The 18,508-nt window shown below is 41.4% G+C and overlaps 2 protein-coding genes across 5 annotated transcripts in view; both read right to left on the bottom strand.

Moving 5' to 3' along the window:
* LOC143296512 (uncharacterized) overlaps window positions 1–2,444 on the bottom strand; it is a 116,245-nt gene extending 113,801 nt beyond the window's left edge. For 2 of the 4 annotated variants that reach the window (XM_076608489.1, XM_076608495.1), the window contains exon 1: window positions 2,257–2,444. The gene's annotated coding sequence lies outside the window, so the exon portion shown is untranslated. The remainder of the gene's footprint in view (window positions 1–2,256) is intronic. The other 2 variants (XM_076608491.1, XM_076608497.1) reach the window with 1 other exon arrangement.
* A 6,628-nt stretch (window positions 2,445–9,072) lies between these two features.
* LOC143296132 (WD repeat-containing protein 25-like) lies at window positions 9,073–18,486 on the bottom strand. The gene is made up of 6 exons (XM_076607919.1): window positions 18,420–18,486; window positions 16,198–17,084; window positions 15,025–15,194; window positions 12,675–12,812; window positions 12,216–12,356; window positions 9,073–9,879 (listed from the first exon to the last, which is right to left on the bottom strand). Exons 2-6 carry the CDS (start codon window positions 17,030–17,032, stop codon window positions 9,661–9,663), a joined length of 1,503 nt encoding a protein of 500 aa, XP_076464034.1. The 5' UTR covers window positions 17,033–17,084; window positions 18,420–18,486; the 3' UTR covers window positions 9,073–9,660.
* Window positions 18,487–18,508: the final 22 nt, after the last annotated feature.

Below are 18,508 nucleotides of genomic sequence, written 5' to 3'. Positions count from 1 at the left end.
TGCGAAGGCCAGACATCTGATGCTGCCTTTTTCTTTCTTTCTTTCTTTTTTTGAACAGCATATGTGTACTCGTTTTTGTATCTGACATGTCCACATGCTCTGATATCTCCTTGACACTGAAACTGAAAGTGGGGTCTTGGAAGGTCTTGAGTGGATTCCTTGATGTTCTTTTTTTTTCCTCCGATTAATTTATTCTTGCACCGGAAATAGGTTGTGGTTGTTTTAACACAGGGCATAGACACTAGAATTCCCTAGATATTAGTGTCTGTGCACAGAGGTAAGGGCTGAGACTATCAGAGAAACTCATGTTGGTTTTTGTTTTTGTTGTTTTGGGAGGGAGGGGGGGAGTTCGTTTCCTTCAGGTTTGGTTTTGTTATTGTTGTTTTTCGGAGGGCAGGACGTAAAGAATATAAACGTGTTGTGCTTACCCAGTCCACTTCCCCGTGCAATAAACCTTCGTCTTCTCTCTCTCATGTATGTTAGATATATAAATATATATATATATATATATATATATATATATTATATGAAATATATATATATGTGTGTGTGTGTGTGAAATAGAGAGAGAGAGACAGAGAAAAAGAGAATGAGAGACAGACACAGAGGGACAGAGAAAGAGTGGTATGTGAGTGTGAATTAATGTGGTGAAAGCTAATCTTAAACATTAGCAGACAAGAGATCCAAAGATATCCACTATATCTCTGTCCCCCTCTCTTCCTACCCTTCCATCCACAAACCCACAAAATATGAAACAAACCCCACAATGTAAATCATCATTATTATCAGCACACACCGGAAGGACAAACGCTTCAAAACATGACACCAGCACTCCCATACCAAATATGCCTTTGTGTAACTGGAAATGTTGAACCATCCCACAGTCACAACAAAACAGTTTTAGAGCGTCTCCCCCCAATCCCTTCCGTCCTCCACCCCACCCCTACTCTCTCTCTCTCTCTCTCTCTCTCTCTCTCTCTCTCTCTCTCTGCTCCCTCTTCAGTACAGTCGGAGTGGGGGAAAAAAGCTAAAACTTGATCCCATGTCAAAATATTGCTTCAGCCGGAGCAGCGGAACGAGAGAGGGGAGGGTGGGGGAGGGGGGGGGGGGGGGGACGGAGAGGGGAGGGGGATGGCGGGGCAGAGATAGAAAAGAGACAGACATACAGACGGAGACAGACAGCGACAGGCTCCAGTAGAGAGAGAGAGTCACTGAAAGAGAGAGGCAGAGACGACAGACTGACACAAAGGCAGCTCAAGAGAGCGCGTGAAAAATGGACACGGGGGAAATAAAAGCACAAACAGAGAGAGAGAGAGAGAGAGAGAGAGAGAGAGAGAACATTCTGAGAGTCACAGAGAAAGACAGGCACAAGTGAGAGAGGCAGCTTCTGAGCTCGCAGACTCAAGTCGGCTGACCCCAATTTCATATGCACAGGACCTGGGCGAACTCAGACCGCAATGTGTGCCATCTAAACTGACACCAAGATTCTTCTCATCATTGGACAAAGATTTGACCAGAAACCAAACCCCCACCTCGACTTGATGTCTGGCGATATCATTTTTGAAAGAAAAAAAAATCAGGAACCAGTCAATGAATCACGATAACAATTGGCCAGATATAAGAATGCTTTCTCTTTCTGTGCATGGTCTCTCTTCGAAATATAAACCAGGCCCTGCATCTTGTAGATGCGCAGTCATACACCCTCCCCCCCCCCCCCCCCCCCCCCCCTTCCTTTTATCCGAACTGGTTATATCTTCGCACTCTCGGAAAGAAGGAAAACAAAAACAAAAAAACATAGCACCATCCCCCAAATCCCCCCCCCCCTCCGCCCTCCCTCACACACACCCACACACACACACACACACAAGAATAGCGCGACTTAATGCATCAATCCAAAAACCACCGCGCTATTGGCTTCGAAACTAGACCGCGAGCTGAGCGATGCCGTCCGGCCGCCTGTCTCGTCTGCTTTTTCCACACATTGTCGGCTGCTTCGTCAGTGCCGGTGGAATGGAAGGAACGGTTAAGAGCTCAAAACTCATGAATGCAAATGAAAGAAACAATAGAAACATGTGTGAAATAACATCAGAAAAGGGGCATAATGATAAACTACATTCGTTATTAACCTTTATTCACACACCGTTTTGCAATTTCAATAATCACAAACCGGCTTTTACAATAACAAAATAAATAAATAATGAATGAAAATGTCGGATTCCTTCTTTTAAAAAAACAAAACCAAAAAAAAAAACTCACCCACAGCAAGAACAGAAGAAGGCACAACAAAGCACAGGCAAGCCCGAAAACTCAAGTTTGCAGAAGCCCAGAAGTGAAGTTGATGATGCGATCTCTCTCAAGAGCCTTTCTGCTCTGCCTCACACACACACATCCACACAGAGGGGCAGCGACAGAACAAAGTGAGGGGAGGCGGTGGGGAGGCGCGACTCACACAAGGAAAGACAACCAACACTGAGAAACGAATGGGCAGACGGGAGAGCGTCTCTCTCTCTCTCTCTCTCTCTGTGCGTAGAACCGAGTTGGAAAATTGAGAGTGAGGCTCCGCTTCCAGCCGTGAGGGTTTTTTTTTTTTTTGCAGCAGCATGCGCGCACACACACCACACGCACACACACACACACACACACACACAGGGAAGAGGGGAGGGGGTCCTCTACCTCTTACGTCACAGTGCAAGTGCTTCTTTTTATTTTATTTTCTGTTTTTAATTTTTAAAATGTGTGTTCGGTCTTTGCCGTGTCAAAATTTGAATCATTGTTGATAATTTTGAGTCAGTCGTCTTTTACAATTCAGCATGCCGGCTGTTCGGTTTGCTTCTGTGCTGCATGTCATGACATCCTGCATCAGTTTCAGTTTCAGTTTCAGTAGCTCAAGGAGGCGTCACTGCGTTCGGACAAAACCATATACGCTACACCACATCTGCCAAGCAGATGCCTGACCAGCAGCGTAACCCAACGCGCTTAGTCAGGCCTTGAGGCCTTAGTCATCCTGCATCAGTGAAGTCAAAATGTGTTCAGAGTGATTGTGTGCACAAACCACGCGCGGCTCAAACTCAGACTTACACTGACGTGCAGATACACAGTGTACATGCAAACACGCATGCACTCAGTTGCGTGTACAGCTGGTTCAAACACCTATGAAAAGGCGTGGGGACATCTGACGTCTCCGCAAACACTTGACAAGCACACCGACCGGCACGTATGCGTGTGGCATGTATTCAGAGACGGCGAGGCAATAGACAGACAGAGAGAGAGAAGTAGGTGGAGTAAAAAGAGTGAGACTGACAGAGGGAGACGGAACTGAATAAATTTTATTTTCTGAGGGTAGTGGAGTAAAAATAAATTTTCAAGTTATCCACCTCTCGAAAAGAAGGAAAAAAATAAGGGGAAAAAAAAAAAATCACACCTTTATATCAAACGGTATATAGATTAAATTCATGTAAAATCATGGCAACACAGAGAGAGAGGGAGTGAGAGTGTGTATGTGTGTGTGTGTGTGTGTGTGTGTGTGTGTGTGTGTGTGTGTGTGTGTGTGTGTGACACAGTGTGTGTGTGTGTGTGGTGCTTGTAAAGTTTTGGAGAGATCGGAGAGAGTCACAGTTAGTGTTATTCTGAAACCACTGAGCATCTTCCCACCCACCCACACCGACACATCAGTTGGCCCACTTGAATCATGCTTCAAGGGAATGCCACTGACGGTCCCCAAAACTCAAATGCATTCACTAATTGTTTTTTTCCGTCTGGTTTCACTTCTCGAGTAACCAGCTCCCAACATCCCGAATCGGTCTGAAATAATAATTATCAGTATAATATTCAGCTGCCGAAAGATCAACGACAAACACTTATTTATCATTATGTAACATCTTGAAAAGCAGACTACAGAATACTTTGTTATCTCAACAAGAGACTGAAATTCATATGTGGTGCAGCACCTGAATGTCATCACATACAGTATGATAATTTAAACTGAGACAGTATCACCAACAGTCAGTTAACTCTCTCCATACGAACGGCGAAAGAGACGACGTTAACAGCGTTTCACCCCAATTACCACCATCAAAATATTGCAAGCGGAAGGCTCTTATACTGAAGAGGTGAATGTTGACAAAGAATACCACAATTCTGACGACGGAAGCTAAAGGTTGAGTCATTCAGACACCCACTGGACATCCGAGGGGTCTGTGTAGAGAAGAGAGGACTGGCCGTACTGAGTGAGTTAAACGGCATCAAGCATCACTGCTTCATTGATACGATGACTCCGTCATTCACAGAAGTCTTAGTGTCCCTAACTTCGCAAACTGACAAAGATGGGAAGTGTTACGTCCGCGAAATTTTCAGTGATCTTCACAGTACACACCCACATTTGAGGACCGCTTGTTCGGGATTCTACAGAAGGTGATCCACGTTTTGACGGGCGCAATAGCCGAGTGGTTAAAGCGTTGGACTTTCAATCTGAGGGTCCCGGGTTCGAATCTCGGTAACGGCGCCTGGTGGGTAAAGGGTGGAGATTTTTCCCGATCTCCCAGGTCAACATATGTGCAGACCTGCTAGTGCCTGAACCCCCTTCGTGTGTATACGCAAGCAGAAGATCAAATACGCACGTTAAAGATCCTGTAATCCATGTCAGCGTTCGGTGGGTTATGGAAACGAGAACATACCCAGCATGCACACTCCCGAAAACGGAGTATGGCTGCCTACATGGCGGAGTAAAAACGGTCATACACGTAAAAGCCCACTCGTGTACATACAACTACAAGTGAACGTGGGAGTTGCAGCCCACGAACGCAGAAGAAGAAGAAGAAGAAGAAGATCCACGTTTTGTCAGTCACCTGCGATCACGTCACACATTAGTTTGGGACCCTCCTGCTCAAACATTTCAAGTAACCTCGTAGAACTCTGAACTCTGTTGTTGTTTTGGATGTTGTTGTTATTGTTATGCTCCTCTGCCAGATCAGGTATCCATATGGCAGCTATTTTCCTCATCTCAAGATCGCGCCACAGGACCCGTTCAACTGTGCCACATGAAACACTATATTCTTCTTCTTCTGCGTTCGTGGGCTGCAACTCCCACGTTCACTCGTATGCACACGAGTGGGATTTTACGTGTAGGACCGTTTTTACCCCGCCATGTAGGCAGCCATACTCCGTTTTCGGGGGTGAAACACTATATTAAGTTCCACTTATTTGAGGAACTGAAATGATGCAGATCCTCTTCAATTTCTCCTTTTACAAGCTGAACAGTTTGCTTCTTCCCGACCTCACATGGAATGTCGGTATTCGTCTTTCAAATCGGATTTTCCTCGTTTGAAAGTTTCAATCCAGCGGCAAACTGTTCTGCATGACACACACTTGTCTCCATATACAACTGTAAAATCGGCATGAATTTTGATCGGACCGTCTCTATATTAGGGCCCATGCTCTTCCTGTCATGTTAAAATTACGGCTGTCATTCTTTCGCTGAGGCGATCGAGGTATGACGGCCATAACGTACCAGGTTTTTCAGGTACTCTTCTATCAGTCGCCGCAACAACAAAAATGCGTCATAATACAAGAGCAGTTCCGACCACCCCCACCCCAACCCTCGTCCCCTATAGATCACACGCCCTGCAGACAATTATTGGCATCTTCCAGAACCCCCCCACCCCCACCCCACCCTTTTTTTCTTCTTTTTTTTTCTTCCTGTGTGTAGACTACTTGTTGCAGTACCAGCAAAGCTGTCGGTTGGCTCATTTCCATCAACATGCATGTCCACGTAAGTTTTTTGCATCTGAATATAGCACATTGCCCCATGCCACTCTGGGAACATCAATAAGGAAACAGTACAAACAGCGTGTAAACTGAAACGCCCTCATTACGTGCAAGTCTTTGATTTCACAGTCGTCCACAATTTTTTTTTTTTTGTAGATGGATGCTTTTTCTATAAGTTGAATCCCAAGTAAAGTTACAGTTACTTTCATTTTACATTTTTAAAAGCACGACCTCCCACACACACACACACTACTGACATTAACACAACTATCGCACGCACGCACCCACTTGTACACAACAGAAAAAATCCACGAGTCGGGCTTTTTGTTTTGTTTTGTTGTTGTTGTTGTTGTTTTGTTTTGTTAGTTTAACTTTGTGACCTCAAGGTCAAATTGATCAATCATTCAGTTTGTTATATTCTGATACATTTTCGTCCATTCTGCACGGCCAAACTTTACGGCGAAAAATTGCTGCCAACGCAGGCATATAGCATATAATATATGTTATTCTTCATAAATCCTCCATTTGACTTTCACATTAGTTGACCTTCGTCAAGGTCATTTGCGAAGCTAGGCATTTTGACCACTCGCGAATGTTCATCGCGTCAGACAGGATGCACCCCAGTTGGTTTAAATCAAAAAGTACACAGAAAGATAAGCACACGGCACAGCACACCCGTTTAAAAATGTTCTTCGACAAACATAAACTTGTTCAACGTGCAGGGAACAGATAGCAGTGAAATGTTTACCTGGAAGACGATAGGCATGACTGGAAACGAAAATTAAACAGACAAGCGGATGTTTGTGAGTCGGTCTGGTCTTTTCTTTGTTTTATTTATTCATTTCTATTTTAGTTATAGGAAAACAGACTGGGTCATGGCAATAACAAACCATTTATCTTTCTTCGTACTCGTGATAATTATTACGTAGGACGATTCCAAGGCCTTAGGCAGGGACAAAGGAATTAGAAAACGGATTCATGAACGAACAGGTGGATGAAAGTCACATCCAGTCATGTAACCAGGAAGGAGCTGGGAGATTCAGGGGGAGGGTGGTGGTGGTGAAATCTTCTTCTTCTTCGTTCATGGGCTGCAACTCCCACGATCACTCGTATGTACATGACTCGAGAGGTCTTTTACGTGTATGACTGGTTTTACCCCACCATGTAGGCAGCCATACTCCGTTTTCGGGGGTGTGGTGAAATCTAAAAACAAATAGACCTTTATTGCACGTTACTAATTACTCCGTTCGTAAAACCAAGCCATGGTGGTAATGGTGTGCATATGTGAAAAGGTTGGGATGACCCAGTGAACGAAACAGGGGGATAAAAACTGAACAGTTTTGGTATCTGCACGTGTGAGGTAGATAAGAAACACATTTGCACTTGCACTTTTTTTTTTTTTTTCTTTTTTTTTGGTAACGGTTTGCACAAACGGATATCTCTCTCTCTCTCTCCCTCTCTCTCTATATATAGGCACTAAACTTGAAAACCTTCTTTCGCCTATCCCCCTGTCTGTCTGTCTCACTATCTACATCCATGTGTGTGTGTATGTGTGTGTGTGTGTGTGTGAATGATAGTGCGTGCATGCGTGTGTGCATGTATGAAACATGTATGTAAGTTATTTTGTTGTTGTTTTCTATTTATTTATTTTTGTAATGTCTATGTCATGACCCTGATCGGAAGTATGTGTTCATTTAACTGATTTTAGTGTTGGTGTGTGTGTGTGTGTGTGTGTGTGTGTGTGTGTGTGTGTGTGTGTGTGTGTGTGTCTGCGTGTGTGTGTATGTGTGTGTCTGCGTGTGTGTGTGTGTGTGTGCAGTGTGTGTGCAGTGTGTGTGTGTGTGTGTGTGTGTGTGTGTGAGAGAGAGTCTCTCTGTGTGTGTGTGTATGTGTGTGTGTGTGTGTGTGTGTGTGTGTGTTTATGCATCATTCACTCCGGCGCTCTCGTCACGTTCTCGGCTGAGGGACAATGCCGCGTGGAGCGGGGCGGGGCGGGGCGGGGCGGGTCGGCTTAACGACACCCGTATTGTTGGTCTGGAATGAGTTCTTGAAGACCTGAAAGCTGTGTGCTGGAGACAGAACAGTTCCATCTTCAGCATCTCACATCAATCAGCGATTTACTTGTTTTACCATCAGGGTATAAATTTATCAAATTTTCAAAAAATGTCCCAGTTTTCATCGCGACTTTTCAGCTTTGATAAATCATAACAAAATCACCAAACGCAATTCCGGTGTATTATATACAATAATCATTCCAGACGAATCCAGTTGGCTTTCGACAAAAGTATGATCGCCAGATCAGACGTGTTCTCCGCCCACTCGACCCGGACATTAATTTTCGATAATGAAGTCGGCTTATGGTGACTCAAGTCAGGGTGATCTGAGGTGTGTATACCGTGAAGTCGGCTTATGGTGACTCACGTCAGGGTGATCTGAGGTGTGTATACCGTGAAGTCGGCTTATGGTGACTCAAGTCAGGGTGATCTGAGGTGTGTATACCGTGAAGTCGGCTTATGGTGACTCAAGTCAGGGTGATCTGAGGTGTGTATACCGTGAAGTCGGCTTATGGTGACTCACGTCAGGGTGATCTGAGGTGTGTATACCGTGAAGTCGGCTTATGGTGACTCAAGTCAGGGTGATCTGAGGTGTGTATACCGTGAAGTCGGCTTATGGTGACTCAAGTCAGGGTGATCTGAGGTGTGTATACCGTGAAGTCGCTGAAAACGCATGCTTATCATAAAGAATCCCTCTCCTTTTTTGATTGCACTGATCACGCCTTCGCTAAAACCCATGCCGGCACACACCTACTACTGTATTTGTTAACAAGAGATTTCGGAAAACCTTCCTGTGGTTCTCGTGATCACATCAGACCATGGCCCATTCACGAAGGCCGTGATCAGACTGGCATGTGTTGTAGGAATCAAGTCTAACAGTGACTCTTGCCCATTCCATGCGTGAATGTGCAATTAGGCTTCATCTGTTGACTTCTATGGTTGTTCAAGGGCATTATGCACTAAGTGACAAGAGTTTTGCACGAATCATTCTCTGAATAAGATTTAGTGACATCTTTCGCTTCCTTTCAGTAATTGGTTCTCACGAACTATCAATGCGACCCGCAATGTGATAATTATACGTGGTGCACACAAGGAATACGCCCTTAAGTCAATGCATGAGAACGCTACATCTCTTTACTAAAAAAAAACAAAACACCAAAAATCCTTGGGTGACTGTACATTAAGTATCACATTCACACTGACTGTAACACACAACAGCCTTTCCATACTTTGAGTTGCATTTCAAAATTTAATGTTCTGAATACTTTCAAAGAATTATTCTCCACAGGATACTCAGAATTAAATTAAGCGTTTCCAGAGAAAACAAATTTATGAAAGTTTCCAACTGATACACACATGTGAGCCAATAACAACAGCTGAGCTGAGCAGATACCAAGTAGTTCAAGATGCAATAGCCGAGTGGTTAAAGCACTGGATTTCAATCTGAAGGTCCTGAGTTCGAATCTCGGTAATAGCAGCTGATGAGTAAAGGGTGGAGATTTTTGCGATATGTGCAGACCTGCTTGTGCCTGAACATATTTTGTGTGTATATGCATGCAGAAGATCGAATACGCTCATTAAAAAATCCTGTAAGCAATGTCAGCATTCAGTGTGTTATGGAAACAATAACATACCCCAAGCACACCTCCGAATACGGTGTATGGTTGCCTACATAGAGGGGTAAATAAACAAAACGGTCATATGCAAAATGTTACATGTCTGTCTGAGTGTGTATGTGTAGGCAGCCTTTTGTGTAAATGACCCCGTGTTTGTAAAGCACATAGAACTTGGTCTCTGACCGAGGATAGGTGCTGTGTAAGTATCCATATCAGTCATTCATCATTCATTGAAAAAGCACAATGTCTCCATCCCATGTCGCTCCAGCAACAACTGATGGCAGCACAGGGTGGGCGGCAACATCCAGCAAAATTTCGCTACAGTTCAAGGTTCGAATCTTCTTGCCTGTGCTGAAGTTGTAGCAATACAGCTTGGCATCTGATGAACCACTGTACACTATGCTCCCGTCCTGTGACAGTGATACTCCAATGTTGTAGCTGGCAGTCTGTAAGGGAAACATGAAATCATCAGGTGTCAGTGTCACAACCCACTATTTTAAAAATAAAACTATAGGCAGAGAAAAAAAGCATTGAAGGTGCACCTTTTTTCACCCACAATTGGGTCAGAAATTTTACATACATATTTTTTATTTAACTCTCTCCATACGAATGGCGAAAGAGACGACGTTAACAGCGTTTCACCCCAACTACCACCATCAAAATATTGCAAGTGGAAGGCTCTCATACTGAAGAGGTGAATGTTGACAAAGAATACCACAATTCTGACGATGGAAGCTAAAGGTTGGGTCATTGAGACACCCACTGGACATCCGAGGGGTCTGTGTAGAGGAGAAGAGAGGACTGGCCGTACTGAGTGAGTTAATGTAATTACGCTGAAGGTAGCAATTTGAATACCATGACTACCATGCCTGTACAGGCTTTTTACCCATGACTAATGATGACACAACACTGAGTGAAAACAGAAGCATTGCCAGAACAAAGGCCCTATCCCAGAACTGCCAGAAATGGAGAAGGTTGGTGATGCATTCAGCAGTTCAGCGCCCCCTGACCAAACCAGGTTTCCGGACTGATGACAGTGAAAAGTAAAGGAGATTTGATTCTTTTTTTTTATCATTAAAAGATACTTTTAAGACATATAAAGTTACTTTGTAGAAACTGCAGCAATAATTCTCACTGGCTAATGGCTGTGTGCACGACAGATTCATGGTGAACTGCATGAGTATGATGACAGCAAGACAATGCAGGCAATGTGGCAGCACACAGAAAAAACAAGAGAGGCAAGGCCTTCAAGACTCACTTGTGATACACTTTTTAAAAAAAATCCAAGCTTTTTATGTACTGAGTATAATTTCAAAATGTAATGTTTAAGATGAGAAAGATCAGTTTAAAGCAAATTAAGTCCCCTAGCATTAATTACAGAGTAATTTCCCTTTTTTACTATCTGCACCAAAACGTTTGCAAAATAAATAAAACTTCAATGCTTAGCAAAAGAAGTTCCTGTTTAAACAAAAAATGATAATAATGACTGCTCTTGTTGTTAGGTCAGAATATCAGATCAAAGTGCCAAGTTTAGAGAATACAAAAAATATAAATTTTACAGTAAATGCAGTTTGCATATAATTAGGCTTCATTTTTTTTTTTTTTTTTTTTTTTTTTGTGCCCATCCCAGAGGTGCAATATTGTTTTAAACAGGATGACTGGAAAGAACTGAATTTTTCCTATTTTTATGCCTAATTTGGTGTCAACTGACAAAGTATTTGCAGAGAAAATGTCAATGTTAAAGTTTACCACGGACACACAGACACACAGACACAGACACACACACAGACAACCAAACACCGGGTTAAAACATAGACTCATTTTGTTTACACAAGTGAGTCAAAAAGGAGAAGTCAGGTTCCATTCCAACTTTCCATTCTTGACTTTTCAACAACTGTGGGTACACAGTATTCCCTCACAATGCCTTACGTCTCAAGTGTCCCAGTCTAATGACAGATTTTTATTATTAGGGTTTTTTTAATCATAAATCAGGCACTCATTTCCATGTTGTCCAGTATAGGTTAAGTCACCACTGACTGTCCTGCAGTTTGTGGAGGATAGCTGTGCTGAGTGGCCTTCAGATCTGTTGGATAAGTTATATTGTATTGCACTGACTGTTCTGCACTGAAGAAAATTTTGTCACAACAGATTTCTCTGTGTGAAATTCAGGCTGCTGTCTTTAGGGAGAGCATGTCGTCACAGTGCAGCGCCAACCTTTTTTTTTCTCTCTTTCTTTTTGCTATCTGCAGGTGTAATTTTTTTTAATCATCAAAATAAAGTTTTCAACAGAATTTTGCCAGGGATAATCTTTTTGTTGCCATGGGTTCTTTTATGTCCACAAAGTGCATGCTGCACATGGAACCTCGGTTTATTGTCTCACCGAAAAGACTAGCATGCAGACCACAATGCAAGGTCTAGTGGAGGGAGGGGGAGGGGGGGAGGGAGTAAGAATTCTGGTCCGTAAGTTGTTCAGAACAACTGTGCTGAAAGGCCATCTGATGAATAAGGTATGGAATGAGGAATGGAACACAATAAAGAGAAGCAACTCTTTCCATTTACAAGGTACACAATTTCAAGTCAATGCTGCTTGTGCTACTGAACCAGCTATCACACAAGAAAGAAGATGGCACTTTTAATCCTTTACTTTCCAAGTCTGATTGTTTTTTTCCTTTTGAATTAGGAATCATTTACGTCCAACAATCTATGCAGATAAATAAAAAATTAAATTAAATTAAATTAAAAGACGTAAAAAGCTAGAAAACAAGCCTAGGACTGGGCATACCTGGTGTCCTTCGAAGCGTTTGTTCTTGTTCATCTTGTATGGGCGTTGGGTGGAGAAGACAGCTACGTAGTCTGCCTGTGTCTGTGCCACGAACAGGGACTGTGAGGGATGAAGGCACAGCCTCGTCACAGTGTACCGCTCCTGAAAACAGAGGGTACAAGTAGAGAGCAGAAGGGACAACATGAAATAAAATGCACATGCTAAATGATTAATCACCACTTCTCATGCAACAAATAATCTCTAATCAGGTTATCAGATATTATCTTGAACAGAAAAAAATGGACTTTGCGGTGCTTAAAAAAAGAAGAAAAAGAATAGAATGATACGAACTTATGAACTATTGTAGTCTAAAATCATTACCTGATGACAGTAATATGTACACTATAGGTTGTCACTTCACAAATATCCTTCAATCTGATGTCTCATGCCTGATAATGCACTGACAGTCACACATTTTACCTGGAAAATCTGGTTGGATAAAATCACTCCTGTCCGGAAATCCCATGCCATAATGCTTCGGTCTGCTGATTCTCTGGCAACCACGTCTCCACAGGAAAATAACTCCTGCCCGTCATGGGAAAACATCAGGTCCTGCACCTGTAATGGCAAAGAGACGTTTTATGTCAGTTACACTATTGTCTGTACATATTTTACTGTCTGATGATGTACTTCCGGCAGTCACACGCATTCTGGGGCAATAATTTACCGATAAACATCATAATGACAATCTGCAGCTGGAAAGAAAGAACACAAACTGAAATTGCACAAAGTATATAATTTCTATGGTGAGACTCAGATAATAGGGAGATCCGCTTAATGTGGAGTGTGGGTAGCAGGTGTGTGTGAGTGTGTGTGTGTGTGTGTGTGTGTGTGTAAGAGGGGAGGGGGCGGGAGGGCAACAGGTGACTGGTTGAGAAGCATGAGAGAGAAATGGAACATAGGGTCAAGGGTTGAGAGGTGTAATCACACTTTACTGTGGAACACATGTTACTGATGTTGATGATGATCATGTGTTCATATATATATATGGTTTGCTTAAATATTTCAATTATTCTTTTTGTTTGTTTTGATTACTTGAAAGTATGTACTTGTACAATGTAAATGTAAAAAAAAAAAAAAAAATAAAAATAATAATAATAAAAAAAATTCATAAAAAAATATATAATTTCTTATTCTGCATTCATTGGTTGTAACTTCAAATTCCCTCGTATAGATCTGCAAGTTGGTTTTTACCTGTTTGACAATTTCTACCCAACCATTTAGAAAACGATACTCTGGGGGGTTAGGTATATTCTGTATGTGCTACGTGTGTTCTGTTTTAATGGATGTGTGTGCTAGGTATGTCCATGTGTCTGTAAATAACCAAATACTGACACTGCTTGTGGGATCTTTAACCTGCATATCTGATCTTCTGCAGATGTATAGACATGAAGGTGACTGAGATTGAAATGGGCCATTAACTATCAAATTAAACTTGAAACAATTTTGAGGAGTTTATCCTGAAAAAAGGTACTCATAAAGATGAAAATTCAATGGTTTAAGTCACAAAATACAGGTGTATTCATATAAAATTATATGCTAAACACGACAAGCAACGTTGTGATTTTGTCTGATGAAATCTGGTTAAACATTTCTTCTTGACAAATTTTTTATTGGTTAATAACAATCAGTTACCACTTGAAACTGAGCTTTGTACAAGTCTTTGTCTGACATTGCCTAAACAATGTGTTACATAACATCCAATAGATTATTTCTGATAATGTCAACACGCTGGACTGGGTAACTTCAAACAGAAACTGAGCCGGTCTTTTCATATCCATTGTACAAAGTGTTGAAGTAACTCTCTGGCTCACTTTGAACATGTATTTCATTTGAGTTTCTCATAAATCAAAATGGGATTGAAGCAATTCAATCACTTTTTGAAATCGGATGCAAATTCAAATGGCGAAAGATTGATAACGTCGTGGATTTGGTATTGATCCTGCTGGGAAAGCCAAACCATGAACTTTCGTTTGGGCCAAGGGAAACAACCGCGATTTCACTAGAAGACTGAAACATTGCCTTTTGAAGCGTGCTACTTCCCTTCAAAGGTGGTTTGGGTAGTTTTCTGAAAATAATTATAGGCTTTTTTTTTTCAGTGAAACAATTTTATTTTTACAGGCCTGTTGGTGAATGCTTTGTATGTAGTAGAATGTTCCTATACAACCTTTTTTTTTTTTGGTAATACTGTGCTTTAAAGGGATTCAAACACTCCACTGTTGGATGCCGTTCTTTCTCTGTCTCTGGACTTTGCGTTTGGAATGAACTTCCTCTTTCGCTACATCAGGTCTCCACACTCAGCTCTTTCAAGTCTGGCCTTAAAACCAACCTCTTCACATGATAGCCTCCCTCCCCTGTCTCTTCCTTGTCTTCAGTTTTCTTCAGTTTTAGAGTTATGCATGTGTGTGAATGACTGGTGTGAAAGCGCTTTGATTTGTCTCTGCACAAGATTCAGCACTATATAAATACTATCATTATTATTATTAACTGTTTAAAATCAACACATTAGTTACTTCTGTTGTTTTGTTCTGGAGAATTTTTGTTGTTGTCAGTCTCCACCCCACTCATCTCCAACCCCCCCCCCCCCCACCCCCTCCCGGCCCCCCCACCCTTTCAATCCCCACCCCCCCAAAGAAAGGATATTGGGAACTGAAAGATTAGCTACATCTTTAAGTAAGTTAATTTCTGTTCTAAAACAAACAGGCAAAAACCTATCAATTCATTTGAAACTTTTGTCCCTTGTTGTCCAGGGCACTGCTTGTTGCTTCACCTGTCCAAACTGTTCTCTGTGAGTCAGGATGCGAACAGGCACCACAGGGTCTCGGATGTCCCACACCTGGATGCAGTCTTTGGTCCCCGTGGTAACCAGGTGAGGTGTGACTGGATGGAATCTTCCAGCACTCACAAAACCGCTGTGTTCAAGCTGCACCTGACGCTGACCTGCCATTGAGAAGAAATTTACAAAGATTTACTTGAAGGAGAGAGATGAAGAAACAAGAAGAGATTTACATTTTCAAAAAAATCAAATCAGATAAAAGGGAAGTTGGGGGTGGAGGCTTAGCTAATCACTCATATGACAACTCTAATAATTCATCCGCAAACAAAAGGTACACACTAATTTCTTCTTTGTGGGGTGTCTATACACAAACCAAAGGTATCAATTAGCTCTTTCTTTGATAGAAAAGAAAAATATAATGATCAAAGAAGTCATGTATAAAAACAGTACAGAAAATGCATAGAAAGTACATTAAAGAATATGTAATAATCGTTTGTGTCCACCCCCCTCTTGTAGTTTTGTTAAGTATTTATTATTTTATCACATATAGGGTTATGACTTCAGCAGTTAATCCAAACGCATTGTTAACATTGTCCTTTTTTTTCTTCTTTAAAAAAAAAAAATCAATTTCAGGGGGAAAAAAGAAGGAATATCAACTTGTAAAAATGAAAATGTACTGTAACTTCATGACAATGTACCATAACTTCACAATGTGGTGTTAACTAAACAAGCCTTGTTTCTCTTGTAGGTTATTTTTCAGGAGGGTTGCTATATAGCTGGCTTCTGTTCACATGCAAGTGTCTTGAACTTGTTACATGTGATATGGCTGCAAACACTACATTGAATATGATCAGTCTGTAGGAGTCTGTAAATGTCAAGCACTTGCAGTCATGTCAGTGAAACAACCTTCAGGTCATGTCCATCAAGAAGAGCACTTTACAAACGTGTATCCCACCTGAAGAAGAGCAGAAGAAAGGATCAATCATAAATGCACCAACAGAACTTGGCACTCTACAGATCAAGGTAATACACAATTTACTCTTTGAAAAAAAATAACTGAATAAATAAAATAAGCAGATGTCATGTATTGTATTTTTTGACACCTTGAAACTCAAACTGAAATTACTCCATAACAGTCAATTGCAATGAGTATGTCAGATTACCAACCTGTTTCAACATCAGTCACAGCAGCAGAACGGTCATAACTACAGCTCAAAACACACCGCCCATCTGTGCTCCACTGAACGTCACGGACAGCTTTGGTATGTGTGGTAAGAGTTCGAACACATGGCCGCTGCTGACCCCAAGCATTCCAAACTCTCAATGTGCTGTCCATGGATGCAGAAACAATCAGGTGGCTGAAAGATGGGTTACTGCACCATGAAATTCTGTTGATCACACCAGCATGGGCTGACCAGCGATGTAACAATTTACATGCACAACGGTTGCTTTGTTCACGATTCAGATGTGGAGATATTTTAGGATGAACTTCATAAACCTTCATTTTGGAATCTGGCAGCATCCTTGAATCATTACAAGATGCATCATTTAATGATGTGGTGGATGCAAACATTTGTCTTGCGTTGTTTGTATTTTGATGGACTGACAATGTTTTACCGCACTGTTGTCTTTTTGCGAAAGACGAATATGGCACCGATATTTGTTCACTTGGATTTTGAGGTCTGGTTGGGCTTTCAAACTTTCTTTTCTTAGCGTTGCCATGATCAGCTTCACAGTCAGTGGTTAATTCGGCTTCAGATAAATTTGTCCAAAAGTCTCCCTCTGGCACTTCTATTGAGGCACCATCCACATGCACTTGTCTTATGGCTGTTTCCTCCTGTCTTGTTTCAGTGTCAGAGGTGGTCACTTGCGATGTGTTGCTGGTAAGCCCAAAGAAGTCATTTCCATGGGCCTCCAAAGTCTGTTGAGGGCGTTCATCACTGTCTGCATGGTTATCATCCTCATGTTCTGAGTCACTGTTGTATGCCACCAACTGGTCCATTTCTCTTTATCTAATGGACAGATCTGATCTTCCTCTTGATCTTGAGTTAAATCTGCAAGAAAAAAAAGAATAAAATCTCTGTTAAGACAGCAAATTTACTGCATTTCATGCACACACATGAACACAAACACTTACACATATTTCAAGGATTTTATTCTCTGTATCAATAAATGAACATGTACAGAGATAAAGCACAAATTTCAATCTGCCTATTCAAGCAAAACAGCAAGTCATACTCTGCACTGAATATCAAATGTCTTATCTTCTTTCTCTCTCCAACATGCACACTTATACTCAAACACCCCTACACACACACACACACACACACACACACACACACACACACACACACACACACACACTCACTCACTCACTCACTAACACAGATACACAGACATGCAAACACACAGACACAGAGCTTGTTTCAGTTTCAGTTTCAAGGAGGCATCAAGCATGCAGACTGATCTGCTAATATAAGAGAAAATCCAAACCAAACCAAACAACAGGAACAGGTGCCTGGTCTATGCATTAATGTACTGGTCAGGTTTTGAGAGCTTACCATTAGTATCAGTATATATGAAACATCAATGTAAAGTGAAATGAGATAATTAAACAGGATAAAGAAATAGGTAAATTATAATATAATATATATATATATATATATATATATTATAATTTACCTATTTCTTTATCCTGTATACACACACACACACACACACACACACACACACACACAGATCTATTGATACATAATGCACATGAACAAATTTGCGGTCTCACAGACACCAAGACCCATTCCCAGGTCCCATCCTCCAAATGTGTGTGTGTGTCACTGTGTGTGTGTGTGTGTGTGTGTGTGTGTGTGTGTGTGTTCATGTGCACAGAATCACATCCTCACTCAAACTGGTATACATGCATATGTTACAAGCATCTCACAGACACGTCACATCATACATGCAAGCACACTCAGTTATGAACAGCATATTGTCTACACACACACATTCTTTTCTAGGTAATTTCCTGTCATTCTATTATGACTTTATTACTTCTTTACAACTCGCATATAATAAACAAATACTGAGGAAAATACTGAATGAGTGACTGAGTGCCCCATTATTTTCCCTCAGCTGTTGAAGCAGTAGTAATAGTAGCATTTGCGTTGCTGTAGTAGAGTACGGACTAAAGAAACTGTGAAACTTTTGCAAGTTCCGTCTTTATTTTTACAAAAAAGCTTTGTACACTTTGGTCAAGGTTTACTCCCAGAACAACTAAAACTGGTTATGAATTTTGAAGAATCGTCCTGTTGATTCTAGAATGCATCCGTCTATGTCTAATGAAAACGTTTTCTAAACATTATTTTTCATGATTAAATTATGTGATTTATTACTTTTTGTGGACGATTAAATAAAGATATGAACACACAAAACCATTCTGCTATTATTCCATGAATTTACTGGTCCTTATTTTGTTGTGTTC

This window comes from Babylonia areolata, chromosome 21 (genome assembly GCF_041734735.1).
Source record: "Babylonia areolata isolate BAREFJ2019XMU chromosome 21, ASM4173473v1, whole genome shotgun sequence".
Lineage (NCBI taxonomy): Eukaryota > Metazoa > Mollusca > Gastropoda > Neogastropoda > Buccinidae > Babylonia > Babylonia areolata.
This window is presented reverse-complemented; position numbering and strand designations above follow the sequence as displayed.

What these genes read in the sequence shown, in the direction of transcription:
- LOC143296132 (XM_076607919.1), bottom strand. Translation starts at nt 17,032, where the DNA reads ATGGACCAGTTGGTGGCATACAACAGTGACTCAGAACATGAGGATGAT. An exon ending in ACAGAGAACAGTTTGGACAG is followed by an intron (nt 12,813 to 15,024) that starts GTGAAGCAACAA and finishes TTGCCATTACAG; the next exon opens with GTGCAGGACCTGATGTTTTC. An exon ending in TATCCAACCAGATTTTCCAG is followed by an intron (nt 12,357 to 12,674) that starts GTAAAATGTGTG and finishes CTCTGTTTTCAG; the next exon opens with GAGCGGTACACTGTGACGAG.